The 25,896-nt window shown below is 47.2% G+C and overlaps 1 protein-coding gene across 4 annotated transcripts in view; it reads right to left on the bottom strand.

Annotated features, from left to right (window-relative positions):
* Window positions 1-25,896, bottom strand: part of slc4a4a (solute carrier family 4 member 4a) — a 266,877-nt gene that overhangs the window by 101,349 nt on the left and 139,632 nt on the right. For all 4 annotated transcript variants that reach the window (XM_087979895.1, XM_087979896.1, XM_087979897.1 and 1 more), the window contains exons 10-12: window positions 22,570-22,724; window positions 5,573-5,686; window positions 3,294-3,468 (exon numbers count right to left, since the gene is read on the bottom strand). In XM_087979895.1, the coding sequence (XP_087836021.1) occupies window positions 3,294-3,468; window positions 5,573-5,686; window positions 22,570-22,724 (444 nt within the window). The remainder of the gene's footprint in view (window positions 1-3,293; window positions 3,469-5,572; window positions 5,687-22,569; window positions 22,725-25,896) is intronic.

Genomic DNA, 25,896 nt, shown 5'->3' with positions numbered 1-25,896 from the left:
AGTTCTGGACTGAACTCAACTGCTCAGCTAGAGAGCTGACCACTCCCCTTTCATTGTACAGGTCACTTCTAAAACATGACCACTTTGGACTGAAGCCTCACCTGGTTACATATAAACAAAAAGGCCTCTCAATATACTTTAATCTCTGTAACAACCCAGTCAAATCAACACCAGGAGATGTTTACGACCCCTCTGAAAAAAAACCAACGACGCAGTTTCCTTGAGAAAAGGAACAGCTTTTTAAAAAAAGGGGCCAGCTTTGTGACACCTTATATTGACTAATGAGCCTCCCCAGTAACATCTCAACAGTATTCACTTCCCCACTCTGTTTGAGTTTGTTCCACACTATCCCCAGTCCCTCCCCAATGGTGTTACAGAGCAATTCCTTCAAAAGAAACGTTGAAATCTATTACAAGTGATTGGCCTGTCAGCAGCAAATAAAAAAAAAGTGATAAGAAAAATACATTTGATAAACACCTCAAACAGGAGATATAAGCAAGTATCACAGTAAAATTCAATATTTATAGAGAAAGGGCAAGGCCGTGCTCATGCTCTGAAAGGGCTAACCACCCTTCTGCTGTTTCCACCATAAATCTGCAAACGTCTCCTTTTCATGTATTGATCCAAATCCACATGGAGAGCTCTGAACTGCTCCCAGGTCACAGCCACTCTCTGGTTTAGTAGTGTTTGTTCAGTTTGGCCTTTCCTGGCTCTTCCTTCCAAAATATATCGGTTCATGTTTCTTGCTGTGAAATTGAATCTGCCATCCACCTGTCCATTTTACCATTTTACCTCCTGAAGCCTGGCCATAAAACCATAAAATATCGGTGCTGAATTAGGCCATTCAACCCATCCAGTCTGCCCCACCATTCGTCCATGGCTGATATGTTTCTCATCCCCAATCTCCTGCTCTCTCCCTGTAACCCACTGTTCATGTTATACATCAACAGTCTGGGAGAAGGAATGGAGGGCGTTGTTATGAGGTTTGCAGGAGTCACAAACACGGGTGGAGGGACAGCTTTGCCGAGGGAGCACGGAGGCTGCAGATGGACTTGGGACAGGCTAGGAGTGTGGGCAAAGAAGTGGCAAATGGAATACAATGGGGGAAAAGTGTGAGGTTATGCACTTGCGTAGGAAGAATATAAGCGCAGAATATTTTGTAATTTGGGAAATACTTCAGAAATCAAAAGCACAAAGGGACTTAGGAGTCCTAGTTCAGGATTCTGTTAAGGTTAACATGTAAGCACAGAATGGCAGTTTGGAAGGCAAATGCAATGTTCGCATTAATTTCAAGAGGACTAGGATACTAGAGCAGGGATGTACTGCTGAGGCCTTATAGGGCTCTAATGAGACTGCATTTGGAGCATTTGGGCTCCATATCTAAGGAAAGATGCGCTAGTGTTGGAAGGGATCCACAGGAGGTTTACAAGAATGCTCCAATATCTTATTGTGTTATAGTCTATAGTCTAACCCTAGATCCTCTTACTGATCAAGAACCTATCGATCTCTGTCCCCTTCACTGTTTACTACATTTCCAAGCTTTGTGTGACCAGCAGACTCTGAGTGACTGCTTTTCTGGAAGGACAGTGCTCCTGATACTGGGAGAAACAATTGGACACTTTCCTCCAGTCTGTTTTCTAACTGTTCACCAGGACGCTCTGCTTGCAGTGCCTGTGAGCTAAACTTACAAACACACTAGCCTTCCAATCCCCCAGCCTCCACATTGCTGACAAGTCTCTAATGAAGATAGATGGCTCACCTCTATGTTGGAACATTCTTTGCAAAGTCTGAATCAATTGTAGCAAAGGATCAAAGGGATTTTGGGAAACTGATAAATAAATTACTGTAGGTAGCGAGGCAGTTTGATAAGGTCACTGCTGAAGCAAAGCAAGCAACTGTGATGCTTTTCCAGACAATTACAACCGAAGAGGTGTTCTGTTAAACTTACATGACCTTCACTTGGAGAACTGAGAGTAATTCTGATCTCCAGGTTACGAAATATGCAGCAGAGAAGATCAGAAATGATTGACCACAGTGATACCCAAACTGCAAGAGGTACAGTCATCAAGAACAATTGGGCAGGGGGCTCTTTGGTCACGAAAAGAGAATACTGAGGAATGACCTGATGCAGCACGGAAGGGGTGATAGAGAACAGCAACACAGAAGGTGTTTCTACTTACTGGTGAGACTTGAACTAGGAATCAGAAATTCCCGCCTTGGGCAACTGTCTGTGTGGAGTTTGTAAATTCTCCTCGTGTCTGTGTGGGTTTCCTCCGGGTGCTCCGGTTTCCTCCCACAGTCCAAAGATGTGCAGGTCAGGTAAATTGGCCAAGCTAAATTGCCTGTAGTGTTAGGTGGATTAGTCAGGGGTGAATATAGGGGGGTTGGTTTCTTTTCAGAGGGTCGGTGTGGACTTGTTGGGCCGAAGGGCCTGTTTCCACACTGTAGGTAATCTAATCTAAACAAAAATTAAGACGATCAGTCATAAATCCAACTGGGAATCCAGGAGAGTGGGGAGAGTTTGCCATTTTTGAGAAGATTTGTAGCTCAGGTTGAGGTTCTGGATGTAGGTTTGCTTGCTGAGCTGGGAGGTTCATTTTCAGACGTTTTGTCACCACACTGGGTAACATCGTCAGTGAGAGTCTCCAGTTTTCTATTTATGTGCCTTGGTCTGTTGTGGTGGTGATATCATTACTGGTTCTTTTTCTCAGAGGTTGGTAAATGGGGTCCAAATCGATTGTTTATTGATGGAGTTCCTGTTTGAATGCCAGGCCTCCAGGTATTCCTGTGTGTGTCTTTGTTTAGCGTGTCCTAGGATGGATATATTGTCTCAGTCGGACTGGTGTCCCTCTTTGTCTGTGTGTATGGACACTAGTGAGAATTGGTCATGTCATTTTGTGGTTAGTTGGTGCTCATGTATCCTGGTGGTTGGTTTCCTGCCCCTCTGACCGATGTAGTGTTAGTTGCAGGCCTTGCAAGGTATTTTGTAAATGATGGTGTGTATATGGGGAGAGTATGGATTGTACTCCTACAGGAATTATCAGGGCAATTGGTACCGATGAATTTATGGAGAATCTAGATAAAGACAAGTGATTAATGGGAACAGTATGCTGATGGGGTGAGGTGAAGTGTGATTGGAGGAAAGAATAAGCCCCAGTTTAGAAGCATTGAGCCGAATGGCCCGATTCTGTAGCTGCAGGTGTGACAGGTTGAAGGAGGATGGCAGTCAGCGCAATGTGTCCACATGAGGACAATGTGGAGTCAGAGACAGCAGATAGACAGCCAGAACCTACCTGCATGTTGTCAGTGGCATCCCCAAGGAGACCTCCAAAGGTGATGGCATTGGTCACAGTGCCCAGGTAGATAAACAGAACGGCAGAAAGTGACTGGATGCTCAGTGCGTCATAAAAATCACTGGCAAACCATGGGATCTTCCTTCTGATATCAGCCATAAAACCCCCAAACAATCTGAGGAACAGAAAACATGAAACTGAGAACATTTCATCAGAACATTCCTTCAGGGACAAAGCTGAGGGAGACCTCGAGTTCAACATTCCAGACCAGATCTCCGACCCCAACTCCACCCTCCTTCAGATCTCCTTTACATAGGAACCTCGATTATCCGAATGACACAGGCAGGGAGTATTTTGTTCGGATAATCGAATGTTCGGAAAATCAAATGTTCAGATAATCAAATGCTGGATAACACAGTTAGCCAAGCGTCGGGACCTTGCAATCTTGTTCAGATAATCTGAAATTTGGATAAGTGAATACTGGATAATTGAGGTTCCTCTGTATTCAAAACGGGAGCTGGAGTAAATTATTTCAAACCGAGGTATCTGAGAGAATGCAGTGTGTGAAACGTGCCAATGACACTGCCATGTTTAATTTTATTGTTTCAAATTAAAATCAAGTCATTCAAAATAAAGTATTGGGGAACGCAATGTTAGAGAATCAACAAAAGATCATTAGACCCAAGAGTAAGAGGAGGCCATTCAGACCCTCTTAATTGTTCCATCATTCAAGAAGATCATGGCTGATCTGGGTGTGGTCCCAACTTCACCTTCCTGCCGTCTCACTGTGCCCTCCCATTACCTTGGACTTCCTTCTCACGTAAAAACCTGTCTGACTCAACCCTGGATATATAATCGAGGACCGAGTGTCCACTGAGCTTTGGGGAAAAGAATTCCAAACACAAACGACCCTGTGAGAGAGAAATTCCTCCTCAGTCTCCGACAGAACCCTTACTTTTGAAACGGTCTCTGGTCTCATTCTAGATTTCCCTGTGAGAGGAAACATTCTCTCAGAGCATCTGCCCGAACAAGCCACCCCCTCAGGATTCTTCAATATAACGTACTTTGCCACAGCTGTCCCACAGAATCAAACAGGTTCATTCCTGCAGTGGGAAGATGTTGTGATGCTAATTCTGGCAACTATTTGGAACAGATGGAAGAGAAGCAGGAATATACCATACAGTCCTCTAACCAGCACCACCACTGAGACTTGTTCTGGCATCTGACTGGGTTCCCAGTTAGCAAGCTGGTATCTGACTGGGTTCTCTGTTAGACGAGATTAGATTCCCTACAGTGTGGAAACAGGCCCTTCGACCCAACAAGTCCACACCGCTCCTCCGAAGTGTAACCCACACAGACCCATTCCCCTCTGTCTAATACACCTAACACTATGGGGCAATTTAGCATCGCCAATCCACCCTAACCTGCACATCTTTCGACTGTGGGAGGAAACCGGAGCACCCGGAGGAAACCCACACAGACACGGGGAGAATGTGCAAGCTCCACACAGACAGTCACCCGAGGCTGGAATCGAACCCAGGTCCCTGGTGCTGTGAGGCTGCAGGGCTAACCACTGAGCCACCAAGCCACTTAACAGGCTGGTATCTGACTGTTCCCAGTTAGCAGGCTGGCATCTGACTGGGTTCCCAGTTGGCAGGCTGGTATCTGACTGGATTCCCAGTTGGCAGGCTGGTATCTGACTGTTCCCAGTTGGCAGGCTGGTATCTGATTGGGTTCTGACTCATTTGTGGCTAAGCTTCTGCCACAACGCTATTTTCCCATATTATCCCATATCCGTCATATCGGTCAATCTTGACACTGAATGACGCTGGGTGTTATGTATTACAGGTTAGGACGCTGTTATTGGTCAGGAGAAGGTGAGGACTGCAGATGCTGGTGATCAGAGTCAGAGAGTGTGGTGCTGGAAAAGCACAGCAGGTCAGGCAGCATCCGAGGAGCACCCATTCCTGATGAAGAGCTTATGCTCAATACACCGACTCTCCTGTTCCTCGGTATCTGCTTGACCAGCTGTGCTTTTCCAGCACCACACTTTTCGACTGTGTTATTGGCCGTTTGTTTTGAGTGGGAGGGGAACACACTGACCTAGACCCTCTACAGGTGCCAGCCTTTCCTCTAGCATCTTTGAGATCCACCAGATCGACCAGGTACAGGAGCTCCAGGGCAGTGTTGCAGCAATAAAGGTTGGTCTAGTCAGCGATGGCCACAGCCCATATACAAACAGCTAAATAATCTCATCCTGCTGGACCTGCGATTCCTACCTTCCTGTTTTCTTCAGTTCGTCTGGGATTTCATGCCCGCCACCTCCTTGTCCCCCATCGTGAGGCATGTCTCCGTTCATCTGGATAGCTTCCCCTCCGGCAAACATGTTCTTCCTGTTAAAAAGGAAGGTGTTACACTGAAACATTGGCCTTCAAACTGCTGCACTTGGGTTTTGTTGGGTTTGCTGGATAGGTCAGAGCGGTTCATCATGGTGAAGACCTACGGCCTGGAATGTAAGGTCCATCCGCCCCCCCAGGGTGAGTTTGGGTTTATTTGACCAGGCTGGGACCCTCCTCTCCCCCTGCCTCAGTAAGACCATAGACAATAGGTGCAGGAGTAGGCCATTCTGCCCTTCGAGCCTGCACCACCATTCAATATGATCGTGGCTGATCATCCTCAATCAGTATCCTGTTTCTGCCTTATCTCCATAATCCTTGATTCCACTATCCTTGAGAGCTCTATCCAACTCTTTCTTAAATGAATCCAGAGACTGGTCTTCCACTGCCCTCTGGGGAAGGGCATTCCACACAGCCATCACTCTCTGAGTGAAGAAGTTTCTCCTCATCTCTGTCCTAAATGGTCTACCCCGTATTTTTAAGCTGTGTCCTCTGGTTCGGCACTCACCCATCAGCGGAAACATGTTTCCTGCCTCCAGAGTGTCCAATCCTTTAATAAACTTATATGTCTCAATCAGATCCCCTCTCAGTCTTCAAAACTCAAGGGTATACAAGCCCAGTCGCTCCAGTCTTTCAGTGTAAGGTAGTCCCGCCATTCCAAGAATTGACCTCGTGAACCTACGCTGCACTCCCTCAATAGCCAGAATGTCTTTCCTCAAATTTGGAGACCAGAACTGCAACAGTACTCCAGGTGTGGTCTCACCAGGGCTCCGTACAGCTGCAGAAGAACCTCTTTGCTTCTATACTCAATCCCTCTTGTTATGAAGGCCAGCATGCTATTAGCCTTCTTCACTACCTGCTGTACCTGCATGCTTGCCTTCATTGACTGGTGTACAAGAACACCCAGATCTCTCTGTACTGCCCCTTTACCTAAATTGATTCCATTTAGGTAGTAATCTGCCTTCCTGTTCTTGCCACCAAAGTGGATAACCATACATTTATCCACATTAAACTACATCTGCCATGCATCTGACCACTCACCTAACTTTGAGGAGAAAGTGAGGTCTGCAGATGCTGGAGATCAGAGCTGGAAATGTGTTGCTGGAAAAGCGCAGCAGGTCAGGCAGCATCCAGGGAACAGGAGAATCGACGTTTCGGGCATAAGCCCTCGAAGGGCTTATGCCTGAAACGTCGATTCTCCTGTTCCCTGGATGCTGCCTGACCTGCTGCGCTTTTCCAGCAACACATTTCCAGCACTCACCTAACTTGTCCAGGTCACCCTGTAATCTCCTAACATTCTCTTCACATTTCACCCTGCCACCCAGCTTATTATCATTATCAAATTTGTTAATGATACTATTAATACCATCTTCAATATCATTAACATATATTGTAAAAAGCTGCAGTCCGAGTACTGATCCCTGCGGTACCCACTGGTCGCTGCCTGCCATTCCGAAATGGAGCTGTTTATCACTACTCTTTGTTTCCTATCAGCCAACCAACTTTCAATCCAAGTTACTACTTTGCCCCCAATACCATGCGCCCTAATTTTGCTCACTAACCTCCTATGTGGGACTTTATCAAAAGCTTTCTGAAAGTCCAGGTACATCACATCTACTGGATCTCCCTCGTCCATTTTCAGAGTTACATCCTCAAAAAATTCCAGATGATCAGTCAAGCATGATTTCCCCTTCATAAATCCATGCTGATCTGACCTATCCTGTTACTATTATCCAGATGTGTCGTAATTTCATCCTTTATATTAGACTCCAGCATCTTTCCCACCACTGAGGTCAGACTAACTGGTCTATAATTTCCTGCTTTCTCTCTCCCATCTTTCTTAAAAAATGGTACAACATTAGCCACCCTCCAATCCGCAGGAACTGATCCCGATTCTATCGAACTCTGGAAAATAATCACCAACGCATCCATGATTTCTCGAGCCACCTCCTTCAGTACCCTGGGATGTAGACCATCAGGCCCCAGGGACTTATCAACCTTCAGACCTAACAGTCTCTCCAAAACCAATTCCTGGCAAATATAAATTCCCTTCAGTTCAGGTCCTTCAGCCACTGTTACCTCAGGGAGATTGCTTGTGTCTTCCCCAGTGAACACAGATCTGAAGTACCAATTCAATTCTTCTGCCATTTCTTTGTTCCCCGTAATATATTCCCCTGTTTCTGTCTTCAAGGGCCCAATTTTAATCTTCACCATTTTTTTGCCTTTCACAGACCTAAAAAAGCTTTTACTATCCTCCTTTATATTTTTGGCCAGTTTACCTTCGTACCTCATTTTTTCTCTGTGTATTTCCTTCTTAGTAATCCCCTGTTGTTCTTTAAAAGCTTCCCAGTCCTCCGTTTTCCCACTTATCTTTGCTATGTTATACTTTTTCTATTTTAACTTTATATGTTTCTTAACTTCCCTCGTCAGCCACAGCCACCCATGCCTCCTCCTAGGATCTTTCTTCCTTTTTGGAATGAATTGATCCTGCATCTTCTGCATTATATCCAGAAATATCTGCCATTGTTCCTCCACTGTCATCCCTGCTAAGGTATTGCACCATTGAACTTTGGCCAGCTCCTCCCTCATAGCTCCAAAGTTCCCTTTATTCAACAGAAATATTGTCACTTCCGACTGTACCCTCTCCCTCTCAAATTGCAGATTGAAGCTTATTGTATTATGGTCACTACTTCCCAATGGCTCCTTCACTTCGAGGTCCCTGATCAATTCTGGTTTGTTGCACAATATCAGATCCAGAATTGCCTTCTCCCTGGTAGGCTCCAGCACCAGCTGTTCTAAGAATCCATCTCTGAGGCACTCCACAAAGTCTCTTTCTTGAAGTCCAATACCATCCTGATTCTCCCAGTCCACCTGCATGTTGAAATCCCCCATAACAACTGGAGTAACATCTTTGCGACAGGCCAATTTCAGCTCCTGATTTAACTTACATCCGACATCCAGACCACTGTTTGGGGGCCTGCAGATAACTCCCAAGAGGGTCTTTTTACCCTTAGGATTTCTCAGCTCTATCCACACTGACTCTACATCCCCTGATTCTAGGTCTCCCCGCGCAAGGGACTGAATATCATCCCTTACCAACAGGGCCACCCCACCCCCTCTGTTACGAAAGCACGTGTAGCCTTGAATATTCATTTCCCAGGCCCTGTCCACTTGAAGCCACGTCTCAGTTATCCCCACAATATCGTATCTGCCAATTTCCAAAAGAGCCTCAAGCTCATCCATCTTATGTCTAATGCTTCGTGCATTCATGTATAGTATTTTTAATTTGTTACTGCCCTCACCCTTCCCATCAACTCCTAGTTCACTCAACCTTACAGCATGATCCCTTTCTGAGTTTTCTGCCTCATTAATACAGTTGACTTTCTAGACTTCTCTTGTTCTAACTTTCCCTTCAATTTCCTTTTTAAACATCCAGTTTGTCCCCTCCCCCCCCGTTTAAACGAAGCTGTGTTGCAGTAGAAAACCTGCCTGCCAAAATGCTGGTCCCTAACCAATTAAGGTGCAAACCGTCTCTCTTGTAGAATTTATGCTTACCACAAAACATACCCCAGTGATCCAAGAATTTAAATCCTTGCTTCCTACAGCAGTTCCCCAACCACATGTTCAGTCCATTATCTCCCTGTTTCTGGCCTCACCAGCCCGAGGAACTGGAAGCCTCGTGGGCAGCTCCTGCTGGACGTCTTTGTTGCTGCCAATTAACAACTTTAGGTGGACAATTATACATCACTTTAGTGTCCTCATTCTCATGGTATCAATATTCATCGTGCCCATTTAGCCAGGCTGCTATCTGACTGAGTTCCCAGTTGGCAGGCTGGTATCTGACAGGATTCCCAGTTGGCAGGCTGATATCTGACTGGATTTCCCAGTTGGCAGGCTGGAATCTGACTGGGATCCCAGTTGGCAGGCTGTTATCTGACTGGGTTCCCAATTAACAGGCTGGTATCTGACTGGATTTCCTAGTTAGCAGGCTGGTATCTGACTGGGTTCCCAATTAACAGGCTGGTATCTGACTGGATTTCCCAGTTGGCAAGCTGGTATCTGACTGGGTTCCCAGTTGGCAGGCTGGTATCTGACTGGGTTCCCAATTAACAGGCTGGTATCTGACTGGATTTCCCAGTTAACAAGCTGGTATCTGACTGGGTTCCCAGTTAGCAGGCTAGTATCTGACTGGATTCCCAGTTGACAGGCTGGTATCTGACAGGATTCCCAGTTGGCAGGCTGATATCTGACTGGGTTCCCAGTTAGCAGGCTGGTATCTGACTGGGTTCCCAGTTGGCAGGCTGATATCTGACTGGGTTCCCAGTCAGCAGGCTGGCATCTGACTGGGTTCCCAGTTGGTAGGCTGGCATCTGACTGGGTTCTGCTGCTGGCTGAAGGAACCAGATTTGGAAAATGAGAGAATCATGGATGGGATTGACTGGAAATCAACCCCTTCCTCCCCTGTGAGTGTCCTCACACCACTCCCTAAATATGCTGGACCCTCTCCTGCCATTATGGAACAGCTTCTTCCCCGCTGTTATCAGACTGATGAAGGGACCGTCATATATTAGAGTTAGTCTTCCTCTGCACCTTTTCTGTTGCTGTAACACTATATTCTGCATTCTGTTCTATTACCCTGATGTACTTATGAAAGGCGTAATTTGCCTGGTTGGCATGCAAAACAATACGTTTCATTGTATCTCAGTACGTGACAATAATCAATCAAATCATATCCAATCACTGACCTGCTCAGCAGTTCAACCTGTGAGTAGTAGTGGAGTCATCATTTCCCCCTCCAACTCTATTTTGATTTAGTCCCTGCCCTCCCCTTCACTGTTTGATCACACAGCATTGCCCTTTGTGTAGGGCACTGCTTGTCATTGGCCACTGGGGTATTTCCTTTCTTCCAGGTGGTGGAAATTGAATAAAGATTCGTACACCTTGTGTCTCTCACTGTGTCTCACACCTGCACACACACACCATGGGGGCTGGGGAAAAAATGAAAAAGAGAAAGAAAAAAAAACCTGTGAGTGGTAGCAGTACCGGCCACAGCCATGTGGCTTCACAGTGGCGCCACTGAGCAATGTAGAGCTCAGTCTAGAGTCTTTGATTGGCTGCCTTGAGGGGATGGGGTGGGGATGGGATCACCGCTGCCCAGTTACACACCTGATTGATGCTCCATCCAGCAGTGCATCCTGAAAAGAGGGAATGGTGGATTCTTGCTGACTGTCCAGCTAAAAGCAAGACCCCCATCACCACCAATAAAGATCACCAAGGGGGTGGGCAGATACCTCCATACCAGAGTCAACACCACATTAAAGAGAGGCTTTGGGTAATAGAACCACATTCACAAACCTGGAGCTAGTCTGAATCTATTCACAGAGAAGGGAGTTATTTAATCAAGGGTGAAAGTTCAACCAAAAAATCCTTTATCTTGTGATGGTAGCAAACAGACACTATTTTTAACTGGCCACAACTGGAATAGCTCATAAAAGATTAAAATATAGAACAGAAAGATAGTCCAAAACTTTTATAATACCATCTCCATCGATTAATGTTTGGAAGCCAAAATATTTTATCTTATCTAGACAGAGAGAAGTTGTTCCTGCTCATCAAAGAAAAAAAGAGAGAGGGTGCAGATTTGGAAAATTGTGCAAATGAAGCAAAGGTGAAGTGTGGAAAATCACTTTTATACAGTGAGTAGTTCGGGCCTGGGAATGTGGGGGAGGCAGGTTCTTCGGAGGCATTCCAGACGGGATTAGATGGCTAGTTCGTTAGAAACGGTGTGCAGGGAAGTGAGGAAAAGGCAGGAGATTGGGGTTAGGGAATGGAGCTGATGCAGGCACGATGGGCTGAATAGCCTCTTTCTGCACCGTAACGATTCTGCCATCTATAGCCTTAGGCAGCGATTACTGTTGTATAGTTCTGACTGGTTCCCCAATGGAACACACTCAAAAAGGTGAGGCGGTGGGGAAGTTCTGGGTGTGACCTTTCCAAGGGTTTTCAGCTGCTGGGGCTCTGAGCTTCTGTCCAATCCTGCCACCTCCATCCCGCCCCTCCCCCACCCCCATCCCCCCCACACCCACCCCCTCCGTCCCCTCCGTCCCCCTTCCTCTCTCCTCCTTAACACTCCTCTTTGATGGAATGTGTGGTGACCTGAATGTGTCTCAGAGGCTGGGCGCCTGTAGTTGGGAGGGTGGCATGGTGCTGAGTTCGAACCCCTGCATCTCACTGCCTCTGCCCAAAGCAAACTCTGGGGGAGGGAGCAGATTGCTGTGTGACTGTTGGCTCCCACACAGCAGCAACAACAAAAAAAAACAAACATTTGTGGGCCATACTCAACCATCTTACCCCACGCCCAACTGAGATCCTTCAATAAACCACAGCAGGAGGAGTAGACAACCAGGAGGCTGGGGGAACACAGCAAGGCAGGCAGCATCAGGAGGGAGAGGAACACAGCAAGGCAGGCAGCATCAGGAGGGAGAGGAACACAGCAAGGCAGGCAGCATCAGGAGGGAGAGGAACACAGCAAGGCAGGCAGCATCAGGAGGGAGAGGAAGACAGCAAGGCAGGCAGCATCAGGAGGGAGAGGAACACAGCAAGGCAGGCAGCATCAGGAGGGAGAGGGACACAGCAAGGCAGGCAGCATCAGGTGGGAGAGGGACACAGCAAGGCAGGCAGCATCAGGAGGGAGAGGGACACAGCAAGGCAGGCAGCATCAGGAGGGAGAGGAACACAGCAAGGCAGGCAGCATCAGGAGGGAGAGGAACACAGCAAGGCAGGCAGCATCAGGTGGGAGAGGGACACAGCAAGGCAGGCAGCATCAGGAGGGAGAGGAACACAGCAAGGCAGGCAGCATCAGTAGGGAGAGGAACACAGCAAGGCAGGCAGCATCAGGAGGGAGAGGGACACAGCAAGGCAGGCAGCATCAGGAGGGAGAGGAACACAGCAAGGCAGGCAGCATCAGGAGGGAGAGGAACACAGCAAGGCAGGCAGCATCAGGTGGGAGAGGGACACAGCAAGGCAGGCAGCATCAGGAGGGAGAGGAACACAGCAAGGCAGGCAGCATCAGTAGGGAGAGGAACACAGCAAGGCAGGCAGCATCAGGAGGAGAGGGACACAGCAAGGCAGGCAGCATCAGGAGGGAGAGGGACACAGCAAGGCAGGCAGCATCAGGAGGGAGAGGAACACAGCAAGGCAGGCAGCATCAGGTGGGAGAGGGACACAGCAAGGCAGGCAGCATCAGGAGGGAGAGGAACACAGCAAGGCAGGCAGCATCAGTAGGGAGAGGAACACAGCAAGGCAGGCAGCATCCAGATGCCTTTTAAATGTTGTAATTGTACTAGACTCCACTACTTCCTCTGGCAGCTCATTCCGTACACACAACTCCACTTTCCTACTTTTTCCCACAACCTCTTGATTCCCGTTGACGATTAAAACTTTGTCTCTCCCAGCCTTGATAGCCCTCTACAGTAAAGAGCTCCACAGATCCACTCCCCTCTGGGAGGAAGGTCCTCCTCATCTCCATCTGAAGTCAATGAGAGTTTAAGGGCCTCACCCTGCCTCCCCACTACAATTATTGCAGCTCGAGGTGGGAGAAGGAAGAGTTGGCCAATCTTTTTAATATGGGCAGGCTGTTGGAGTGGAAGTTTGGGGAGATAGGAGGACATCAGTCTGAGCACAATTCATGGAGGGTTCGGTGGGGGGTTGGTGGGGACATGGGACCCGGGGGGGGGGGTGGGGGGAAAAGGCCAATGGTAAGCACTGAGAGTCAGCTTTGTTTCTGAGCAACCTGAACCCCTCGCGCCCATCAGTGACTTCCCAACGCAGGCGGCCAATCAGCTGTCTGATTGCCAGAGATTGGCTGGGCTCTCTCAGTTTTGACTGGCACAGGTTTCTCTCCTGGACACTTTCCCACTTCTGGACTTAGTCCAAAAACAGGAATGCCCTGCCCTCCGTATCAATCTCTGTCTGACTCCATACCCTGTGAAGCACTTTCATAGAATCCCTACAGCGTGGAAGCAGGCCATTCAGCCCACTGAGTCACACTCACCCTCCGAAGAGCATCTCACCCAGACCCATACCATCCCTGTAACCCTGCATTTCCCATGGCTAACCTACACATCCCTGACCAGCAGTATGGGTAATTTAGCAAGACCTATCTACCTAACCTCAACATCTTTGGATTGTGGGAGGAAACCGGAGCACCCGGAGGAAACCCATACAGACACGGGGAGAATGCGCAAACTCCACATGTTCAGTCGCCTGAGGCTGGAATCAAATCCGGGTCCTTGGTGCTGTGAGGCAGCAGTGCTAACCACTGAGCCACCGTGCTGCTGCTCCAGGGCCTACACTTTCGAGTGTACTAAAGGTGCTACATAAATGCACATTGCTGTTGCTGCTATTTCTTGAACTCAGGGACTACTGGTGGAACTCTAACTGATCATACTGCACATATTGAGGATGAAACATCTGGACTCCAGTCTGGTCCTTCACAGTTGGGAGGGGGCACTTATTTACTTGACTCTTACTGATGGGGTTCTGTTCAGGGATTATACACACACTGAAAACCAATTTGACTCTTTAAGCTTCCAAATCTCAATATTATAAAGTAACAGGGTCAAGCAACAATCCAAAAATTACAACTCCCTGACGAAAGGGAGGACCTGCATTCACATAGCACCTTAATGTGCTCTATAAACCCTTCAAACTGATTCATTACTTCTGCAGTGATGTTGTTCTGTTCTGTATAAAGATATAGTTGAGCCTTGTCAAATTAATTTAGTTAATGAGGAAGGTTTCTTTTGTTTTTACTCAGTCCATTAACATGATAAACTGGGAGTGGAGTGTAATGCAGGAAGGACAGTGGAGGTTTGATTCACTTCAGATTGTTCTGAATCACTGAGAACTGCTCACAACAGCACCTTGCATTTATGTAGCATCTTAATGCAGCAAAACATTGCAAAGCACTTCATAGCTATGTTTCCAATCAAAGTTTGACACTGAATCCCATAAGGACATTTGGACAGAACAGGACATTGACCAGAAACTTAACTGGACTCGCCACATAAATACAGTGGCTACAAGAGCAGGTCAGGGGCTTGGAATACTGCGGCAAGTAACTCACTTCCTGACTCCTCAAAGCCTGTCTCACCATCTACAAGGCACAAGTCAGGAGTGATGGAATACTCCCCACTTGCCCCTGGATGGGGGCAGCTCCAACAACACTCAAGAAGCTCGACACCATCCAGGACAAAGCAGCCGCTTGGTTCGCACCACATCCACATGCATCCATTCCCTCCACCACCGATGCTCAGTAGCAGCAGTGTGTACCATCTACAAGATGCACTGGAGAAATTCACCAAAGATCCTCAGACAGCTCCTTCCAAACCCACAACCACTTCCAAAAGACAAGGGCAGCAGCACATACAACACCACCCCCTGCAAGTTCCCCTCCCAGCCACTCACCACCCTGACTTGGAAATATATCGCTGTTCCTTCACTGTCACTGGGTCAGAATCCTGGAATTCCCTCCCTAAGGGCATTGTGGGTCAACCCACAGCACACGGACTGCAGCAGGTCAAGAAGGCAGCTCACCCCCCCCCCCCCCCCCCTTCTCAAGGGGCAACTAGGGACAGGCAATAAATACTGGCCCAGCCAGTGACACCCACATCCCTGAATGAAACTTTAAAAAGAGATGAGAATCTTGGTCAGAGAGGTAAATATTAAGGAGTGTCTTAAAAGAGGAGAGAGCGGTGGTGAGGCTGAGAGAGAGGGAGATGAGAGAGCTGCCAATGAGGAGAAAGGGAAGTGGGATGTATTAATGAGGCGTGGATTAGAGGAATATGGAGAGAGCTGGTTAGCACTCAGATAGAGGGAATGACAAGATCAAAGAGGCCTGAGTCAATGTAGGAAGGATTTGAAAATGAGGGTGTCAATTTGAAGATCAAGTCTCTGATACACCATGAGTCATAGAATCATTGAGACCTATAGAGATGTACAGCATGGGAACAGACCCTTCGGTCCAACCCGTCCATGCCGACCAGATATCCCAACCCAATCTAGTCCCACCTGCTAGCACCCAGCCCATATTCCTCCAAACCCTTCCTATTCATATACCCATCCAAATGCCTCTTAAATATTATAATTGTACCAGCCTCCACCACATCCTCTGGCAGCTCATTCCATACACATACCACCCTCCGAGTGAAAATGTTGCCCCTTAGGTGCCTTTTATATCTTTCCCCTCTCACATAAACCTATGCCCTCTAGTTCTGGACTCCCCGACCCCAGGGAAAAGATCTTGTCTGTTTTTTCTAACCATTTCCCTCATGATTTTATAAACTTCTAAAAGGTCACCCCTCAGCCTCCGATGCTCCAGGGAGAACAGCCCCAGCCTGTTCAGCCTCTCCCCAAAGCTGAAATCCTCCAACCCTGGCAACATCCTTGTAAGTCTTTTCTGAACCCTTTCAGGTTTCACAACATCCTTCTTATAGTAGGGAGACCAGAATTGCACACAATATTTCACAAGTGGACTAACCAATGTCCTGTACAGTCACAACATGACCTCCCAACTCCTCTATTCAATACTCTGAGTCAAGGTAGGTTGGTGAGCTTGAGGAGGGAGGAGTAACAAGACGGGATGTGAACTAATCTCGAGGCAGACTCCATGGGGGTCAGAGCAGCTGTGCACTTTCCGATATTTAAAGCAGGTTTGAGCGTGTGAGGGTTGCAACTGCAAACCAGTATTCCAGACGGTCAGATGAACATTGTCCTGGGTCAGTTCAGGATTGGTTTGAATTTAGATCTAGAATTGTACTGTCTTGTTCCATCACAAAAGTAGTCAGTAAATTAAAGCAGTTTGAAAGCAAGGAGGAAGAGCAGGCTCTCTGATGTTGTAGAAGCTCTGGTATAACTGCAGCTAATGTGTTTCCACACTGACAGGGTTTAGGGCGATGTTGTGGGGACTAATATTTCCACATCATTGGCAGATTACCACCTCTTCATACACAACAAAGTAACACTCAAAAAACTCACTCTGTAACAGGCCTTCGCATCACACCCAGCTCAGAGAGACACTTCACATCCTATCCTACCTCTCCACAATTAGGAAATGAACACTTCAACCCCGGAATGAATGTGGACAAACAGTACTCCATCTGATTGACAGCATCCGCGGTTCATTCGGTTTTTATTGACGCATTACTGCTTGACCAGCTCCAATCAAACATTGTTAAATATTGTCAGCCATTGCCCCACACGGGGATATTCCTGTCCCCAGGCTGAGAGGTCAGGTCTCCATTCTCTATAACAGAGGGTCATAGAACATAGAACATTACAACACAGTACAGGCCTTTCGGCCCCCGATGTTGTGCTGACCTGTGGAAATAATCTGCTGCCCATCTAACCTATACCATTCCATTATTATCCATATATATGCCCAATGCCCGTTTAAATGCACTTAACATTGCAGAGTCTACGACTGTTGCAGACATGCCATTATACACCTGTACTACTCTCTGAGTAAAGAAACTACCCTGATATCTCTCCTAAATCTGTCACCCCTCAATTTAAAGCTATGTCCCCTCATGTTATCCTTCACCATCCAAGGAAAAAGGCTCTCCCTGTCCACCCTATCTAACCCTCTGATTATCTTATATGTCTCAATTAAGTCATCTCTCAATCTTCTTCTCTCCCAACGAAAACAGCCTCAGTTCCCTCAGCATTTCCTCGTAAGACCTTCCCTCCACACCAGGCAACATCCTAGTAAATCTTGTCTGAATCCTTTCCAAAGCTTTCACATCCTTCCTATAATGTGGTGACCAGAACTGTCCACAATACTCCAGGTGCGGCCGCACCAGTATCTTGTACAGCTGAAGCATGATCTCGTGTCTCCGAAATTCAATCCCCCTACCAATAAACGCCAACACACCATATGCCTTCTTAATAACCCTATCAGCCTGGGTGGCAACTTTCATGGATTTATGCACCTGGATACCGAGATTTCTCTGTTCATCTACACTGCCAAGAATTTTACCATTAGCCCAGTACTCTGCATTCCTGCTACGTCTTCTGAAGCAAACTACCTCACACTTTTCTGCAATAAATTCCATTTGCCAATCTCAGCTCAGCTCGGCATATTATCTATGTCTCTCTGTAACCCACAACATCCTTCGGCACTATCCACAATTCTGCCTACTTTAAAGTCATCTGCAAATTTACTAACCTATCCTCTATGCCCACCTCCAGATCATTTATAAAAATGATAAACAGCAGGGGCCCCAAAACACCACTGTAACCGAGCTACAGGAATGAACATTTTCCACCAACCACCACCCTCTGACTTCTTTCAGCCAGCCAATTTCTGATCCAAACCACTAACTCACCCTCAATCCTGAAAGTCCTTATTTTGTGCAATAGCCCACCATGAGGAACCTTATCAAACACCTTACTGAAGTTCATATACACCACATCAACCGCTTGACCCTCATCCATCTGTTTTGTCACCTTCTCAAAGAACTCAATAAGGTTTGTGAGGCACGACCTACTCTTCACAAAACCATATTGACTATCCCTAATCAAATTATTCCTTTCCAGATGATTATAAATCCTATCTCTTATAACCATTTCCAACACTTTACCCACAGTAAAGGCTCACTGGCCTATAATTACCAGGGTTGTCTCTAGTCCCCTTCTTAAACAAGGGACAACATTTGCTATCCTCCAGTCTCCTGGCACTGCACCTGTCAACAATGATGACATAAAGATCAAGGCTAAAGGCTCTGCAATCTCCTCCCTGGCTTCCCAGAGAATTCGAGGATAAATCCCATCCAGCCCCGGGGTCTTATCTATTTTCAGATCTTCCAAAATTGCTAAAACGTCCTCTCTCCCATCTAATCTTGTAGCCTGTATCTCTGTAATCTCAGTAACATTGCTGAGGGAGCGCTGCATTGTCAGAGGGTCAGTGCTGAGGGAGCGTCGCACTGTCGGAGGGTCAGTGCTGAGGGAGCGCTGCATTGTCGGAGGGTCAGTGCTGAGGGAGTGCCTCACTGTCAGAGGGTCAATGCTACACTATCAGAGGGTCAGGGCTGAGTGAATAGGCACTATAGGAGGGGTCAGCGCTGAGGGAATACCACACTGTCAGAGGGTCGGGGTGGAGGGAGTGTCACACTGCTGCAAGGTCAGGGTGGAGGGTGTGCCTCACTGTCAGAGGGTCAGTGCTGAGGGAGCGCCGCACTGTCAGAGAGTCAGTGCTGAGGGAGTGCCACACTGATATACACAAACGTCAGATGATGTTCTCCCCATGTCCTGAACAATATGGTTTTACATTTATTTGTGGATGAGTTGAGTATAGGAGTTGGGACTGAGATTAGATTTCCTACTGTGTTGAAACAGGCCCTTCAGCCTAACAAGTCCACATCAACCCTCCGGAGAGTAACCCACCCAGACCCATTTCTCTCTGACTAATTGTCTTAGCATGACCAATTTAAAATGGCTAATTCACCTGACCTGCACATCTTTAGGCTGTGGGAGGAAACTGGAGCACCCGGAGGAAACCCACACAGACATGGAGGGAATGTGCAAACTCCACACAGACAGTCACCCAAAGCTGGAATCGAACCCAGGTCCTTGGCGTTGTGAGGCAGCAGTGCTAACCACTGAGCCACTGTGCTGCCCCAAAATTGCATCATGTCGAGGTTGTACAGAAGTACCACCTTCTGGATTACTGCGTCCAGTTCTGGACTAGTTCCAGGAAGGATATTATTAAACTGGAGAGTGTTCAGAAGAGATATACAAGAATATTGCCTGATATGGAGGGTTTGGGTTATAAGAAGAGGCTGTTTTGCCTGGGACCTTCTTCACTGGAGCGTAGGAGGTTGAGAGTTGACTTTATAGAAGTTTATACAATCATGAGGGATACAGATAGGATTAATGGTAGTTGTCCTTTCCCTACAATAGGGGATTTCAAAATTGAGGGCACATTTTTAAGGTCAGAGGAGACAGATTTATCAAGACATGAGGAGTAAATATTTTGCACAGAGTTTGCATCTGGAATTAATTTCCTGTGGAAGTGGTGGATATGATGCAGGTACAGTTACAATGTTGAAAAGACATTTGGATAAGTACATGGATAGGAAGGGTCTGGAGGGATATGGGCCAGGAGCAGGCATGTGGGACTAGTTTAGTTTGGGATTCGGGTCGGCATGGCCTGGTTGGGCCGAAGGGTCTGTTTCCGTGCTGTATGGCTCTATGTTGGTGTCACGGGTTTGGCCAATAATTGTTCATTCCTCACTGCCATTAGGAAGCTGCAGGGGAGCTCTATCAATCAACAGATTATTCAGTTATTTACAAGTTCCTGTCTGTGGGATCTTGCAGTACACATTGAAACCACCTCTGTACCAAGAAAATTGGTAAGTTGCCAGGACCGGGAGTTGGGGTATTTGTCAGGGACAAGGTTTGAACATGATGCAGCTCAAACACTGTGCTCCTCCCTGGTAGCTCCCCACCATTGACATAGAGATCAGAATGAACGCCTTAGTCCATTCATCAGGAGGGGAAAAGATTAACTGGAAAGTGGTGCAGAGTAACAACAGGGGAGTGGAGGGAGAAAGAGGGGTATGGAAACACAGAAACATAGTAAATATGAGCAGGAGTAGGCCATTCGGCCCTTCAAGCCAGCTCTACCATTCAGTATGATCATCCAACTCAGTCCCCTGTTCCTGCTTTCTCCCCCGTTCCCTTTGATCCCTTGAGGGGGGGAACAACAGAAGGAGAAACTGAGAGGAACACCAGACACCGGTAAACCAATCAAAGAGAAAAGAAAATAAATCACATTTTTTGTTACTTTTTGTGAAAAGCCCAGAGTGAGAGGTGACTGGGTGGTGACAAACCAGTGTGTCAATGCGACACCTGCTCCCCATTTGTATGACCACTCAGAGGCCCGTTGGGGAAATATTTGTAAAATCACTACATTTTAGCCCTCCTGGTTTGAACAGATCCCAACGTCAGCAGGTTTTCTGTGTCTCTAGTTGTAACCATGGATTGTGTTGCCTCTGTAGATTGCTAACTCTGCCTGGACTTTATTAACCATGGACTCTCTGGGCATTGGGAACTGTTCCTACACTCCCAGGGCTGCTCCTGATGTCAAAACAACACCCTCTCTCATCCTCACAGTGCAGTCAACTCTTTACTTACATTCTAACATACATTGCAATGATTGTAGCTCTCTAACCCAATGTGTTTCTATTCTTCCATTGAGTCCGAGTAACGTAACTTTTGATATCAGAGTAATCTCGTCTAGCTTCCCAGCAAACTGTACCATCTAAGCCTCCTATCTCTTGCCAGCCTCAGATATACCCATGACAATGTGTGCCTGTTGAACGGGCAGGGTTGTCTATTTGACCCTGGAGCATGCTGAGCTGACCTCTGAGATTCAACCGTGATCACCACCACCACCTCCTCCTTCTCTTCCGGCATCTCCTTCAAATATTTTGGCTTTCAAACAGAAATATACATTTACATAAAATTGACATTACCTTTCATTCTGAGGCCTTTGAATTCACATGCTCCAAAGACTGAACCAGTTTTAATGTGTTTACTGGCCCTCTCTGTTTCCAGGGTGAGTTTGATCTTGGCTGTGTCTCTGTGAGGAGTCCTGAGTAAATACCTAAACCAACACCACTTGCTAGGCTTTACCATGCTATGGTTAGAATAACAGAATCCCCACGGTGTGAAAGCAGGACTTTCAGCCCATTGAGTCCACACCGACCGTCAAAAGGGCATCTCACCCAGACCACTTCCTTACCCCATCCCTGGAACCCTGCATTTCCCATGGCCAATCCTGTGCATCCCTGGACACTATAGTATAGCTAATCCACCTAGCCTGTACATCTCTGGACACTCTACCCTAACCTGCACACCTTTGGACTGTGGGAGGAAACCGGAGCACCCTGAGGAAACCCACACAGACCCAGGGGGAAGTGTGTAAACTCCACATAGACCATCGCCTGAGGGTGGAATCGAATCCGGGTTCCTAGTGCTGTGAGATAGCAGTGCTAACCACTGAGCCACCATGTCACCCCAGGTGGTCAGACTAAAATAAATTCATCCATTCCTATAGCATCTTTCACAACCTAAGAACATCCTGAAGTGCATTAAAAAATAATTTTGAAGTGATGCATCATAGGGAATTCAGTCCTTGAATTTGTACACAGCAGGATCTCACAAATGGGAAAGTGATTTTTAAAAAAGTTGTTCTCAGCATGCAGATATCACTGACAACACCAGATTTATGACCCATCCCTAAATGTATTTAACAAGGTGATGGCGAGCCACTATCTTAAAAACAATGGAGGGGCTTGTCAGGCAATTGGAACGGCGTTCTGGCGTGAGTGGGTTTTACAAGATTTCAGTCGTTTCACAGTCAGCACCATGAGATTAGGTTTTGTTCATTCAGTTAATTGAACTTAAGTTCAGGGCCTCTAATGGGATTTGATCTCATGCCTTTGGACAATCGATCTGCCCCTCACTGAGCAAACCACTGGGTGACCAGAGCCGTTAATAACTCGCTCACTGACTTTATTTAAGACTAATGACAAATATTGGCCCGGGCACTAGGGACAACTGTCCGTAGTTGCTTTCAAATTGTACAGGGGATCTTCCCGTAAGGACGGAGGGATACTAGTCCCAGTATTTGAGAGACCATTTGAGAAGTAGGTTGTCTTTGCTATCCTCTGTGTGGACCATTTGGGAGCAGTTCAGTTACCAGGCACTGGTAACCCTGAGTATCTAGACCAGTCCCAGATATAAAGGGCCATCTCTAGAGTAGGACTCCGTACCTCGTGTGTCCATATTTCCATTCCAAGCACTGATATCTTTACCTTTTGTCGGATGAAGGGAGTGACTTTGGAGGCTCTATTCGTATCTCAGGATCCCATTCTCCAGGAGGAAGGACAATCACCTCATCCAGGAACTCGTCAATTCCGGCCAGGAGATCAGCATTATCCTTCGCCTTGTAGGCGATGTCGTGAAACAGCTAAACAGTCCGAGAGGGAAAAGCAGAACTCCGGTCACATATTGTAAACACCAACAAATAACATCACAAATGCTCATCGCTCCTGACTCAGTTCCAACTAGGAATGTCAGAACGGAGTGGGGGAATCATCCAGACTGTCTATAACGAGAGGAAGGTCAATCGGCCTCTTCTATAAACACAACAGACCCTCCACCACTCAACCCAGATCTCTGTGCTCTTCCAATCCTGGCCCAGAGGTAGGGCCACTAACACTGCCTCTACTAGATGTTGTGTGATAGCGGAGGTGATGCCTTCCTTCACTTCACTGAAGGTTGAGTATTGCATTATGGTAGTGTCCCTACCTCTGAGTCAGGAAATCTGGGTTCAAGTCTCACTTGGTCCAGGGGCATGCCATCACATTTCTGAACAGGTTTAGATTAGATTCCCTAAAGTGTGGAAACAGGCCCTTTGGCCCAACAAGTCCACACTGACCCTCCGAAGAGTAACCCACCCAGAGCCATTCCCCCTACCCTATATTTATTCCTGACTAATGCACCTAACCTACACATCCCTGGACACTATGGGCGATTTCTATTGGCCAATTCACCTAACCTGCACATCTATGGACTGTGGGAGGAAACTGGAGCACCTGGAGGAAACCTACACAGACACAGGGAGAATGTGTAAACTCCACACAGACAGTCACCCGAGGCTGGAATCAAACCCGAGTTCCTGGCGCTGTGAGGCAGCAGTGCTAACCACTGAGCCACGGTGTCGCCCCAAATTGGTTGCCCCAGGATGATAAGAACAATATCATAACAAACAAAAATAATGCAGTTATCTGGGGAGTCTCTTGTGACACAGTGATAGTGTCCATGCCTCTGAGCCAGGAGGTGCAGCTTCAAGTGCCACCTGCTCCAGAGGTGTGTAATAACATCTCCGACCGGATCGATTGGAAAATATCTGTGGCAGTCTGGCTTGTCCTGATATTTTTGGCAGGACATACCTGTTAGGTAAACACATATTTTTAAATGTATTTAAACATTTTAGGAAATAATGATTTATTAATGGACTCTGAAAGTGTGAGAGAATGGTCACTTTACTGACCAGCTGAATGACTGGGTCGAGAATTTAATTCTGCCCCACTGCATAGAATGTACAGCAAAGGCACAGGTTACACACCCCGGTGGGGTAATACTCCTCGGGTGCCTCCTCCAATCACCTTCACCCGATTTTGTGCTGTCCCTTTCTCTGTCATTTCTCATTTAACTTGACCTCGCCCACCCCCGGTGGGAACGGGTTCCACATTCTCCCCACTCTCTCGGGAAAGAGTCAGAAGACACGTGACACCAAGTTATCGTCCAACAGATTTATTTGAAATCTGCACCGAAAGCTTGTGTTTTTGGACTATAAGCTGGTGTTGTGTGACTTCTGACCTTGTCCATCCCAGTCCTACACCGGCACCTCCACATCTGGGGAACGAGATTTCGGGTGAATTTCCCATTGGATTCTGGTCACTGTATTAAATTTATGGATTCCAGTTCTGGTCTCCCCCACAGGAGGAAATAGCTTCTCGACTGTTGGAATATTGCGTGCAATTCTGGTCTCCTTCCTACCGGAGAGTTTTTGTGAAACTTGAAAGGGTTCAGAAAAGATTTACAAGGATGTTCCCAGGGTTGGAAGATTTGAGCTACAGGGAGAGGATGAACAGGCTGGAGCTGTTTTCCCTGGAGCGTCGGAGGCTGAGGGGTGACCTTATAGAGGTTTACAAAATTGAGGGGCATGGATAGGGTAAACAGGCAAAGTCTTTTCCCTGGAGTCGGCGAGTCCAGAACTAGAGGTCATAGGTTTAGGGTGAGAGGGGAAAGATATAAAAGGGACCTATGGGGCAACGTTTTCACACAGAGGGTGGTACGTGTATGGAATGAGCTGCCAGAGGATGTGGTGGAGGCTGGTACAATTACAACATTTAAGAGGCATTTGGATGGGTATATGAATAGGAAGGGTTTGGAGGGATATGGGCCAAGTGCTGTCAGGTGGGACTAGACTGGGTTGGGATATCTGGTCGGTATGGACGGGTTGGACCAAAGGGTCTGTTTCCGTGCTGTACATCTCTAATACTCTATGACCTATCCTGTTGTAATCCTAAACGCCTTGATTAGGTCATTAGTAAAGAGCTTGATTAAGTTGCAAGTGCACACAAGAAGAGAAGACATGACTCTGGGTCACATTGTATGTCGGCACTGAACCAACCTGAGAACAAAAGCCATTGGTAGCTAAACTCGTAAAGGAAACACAATGCCCTAATTATACTGACGCACTCGCAATTTCTCCTCACTGCAGTGCCCTTCCCACTGTCCTTTCTGTGTGTGAGGCAGCTCACTGACCTCCCCACCCCCCACTTTGGCACCTCACCACTGTTAGAGTATCACATCTACTGGTGGGTCTACACCTGAACAATGAACAGACTGCATTAAAAACACACACAGCAACCACAACAGCATTTAACTGGACCCAGTAGAATTGGGGCGTTAAGAGACTGAGCTGTCAGACAATGGAGACAACAGCAAGTGTGCGGAATGGGACAAGGCTGTGACAGGCAGTGATAGCCTCAGTGAACAAGAGACATTGTGCCAGATTTTACAAGAGAAAACAATCACGTCTCCTGCAGAAAGCAGGTTTCATCCCCGGGACGACACAATGCTTGAAGCAATTTCAAGGTGCACTCAGAATGGAACGCTGACAGGGTGGGGTAGGGGGATAGTGGGGGGTGGGGAATGAGGGGGGAGGTGGAGAGAACATGGATGTTCCCCCCCCCCCCCCCCACCACACCCCTCACCCACAGCTCACAGCCAACATACCCACTTTGTGAAGTTGTGGTGTTTCTGTTTTTACTGCAAGGAAACCAGGTCACTGAGTGGTATTGCGTACTGGAGAACAGCTCATTATTAATTCAACCTTCATCAAGAATGTCAGTGTTTTCACAACGTAGAAGGAGGCCGCTCAGCCCATAAAACCTAAACTGACTCTCTGTTGAGTGATTTAGTCAGTCCTATTGTCCTCTGCTCTCTCTCTGTCACCCCGCACGTTTATTCCCCTCCAAGTGCCCGACCGTATGAGACGACCACTGGGTGTGTGCTGACTTATGTCGAGTGGCTGTTCTTACAGAGCTGATCCAATGCTGAACGCAGGG

Source organism: Chiloscyllium plagiosum, unplaced genomic scaffold (genome assembly GCF_037043375.1).
Source record: "Chiloscyllium plagiosum isolate Xiang-an unplaced genomic scaffold, Cpla_swu_hap1 HiC_scaffold_36, whole genome shotgun sequence".
Classification (NCBI taxonomy): domain Eukaryota; kingdom Metazoa; phylum Chordata; class Chondrichthyes; order Orectolobiformes; family Hemiscylliidae; genus Chiloscyllium; species Chiloscyllium plagiosum.
Note: the sequence above shows the minus strand (reverse complement) of the source record. Positions and strands in the feature narration are given on the sequence as shown.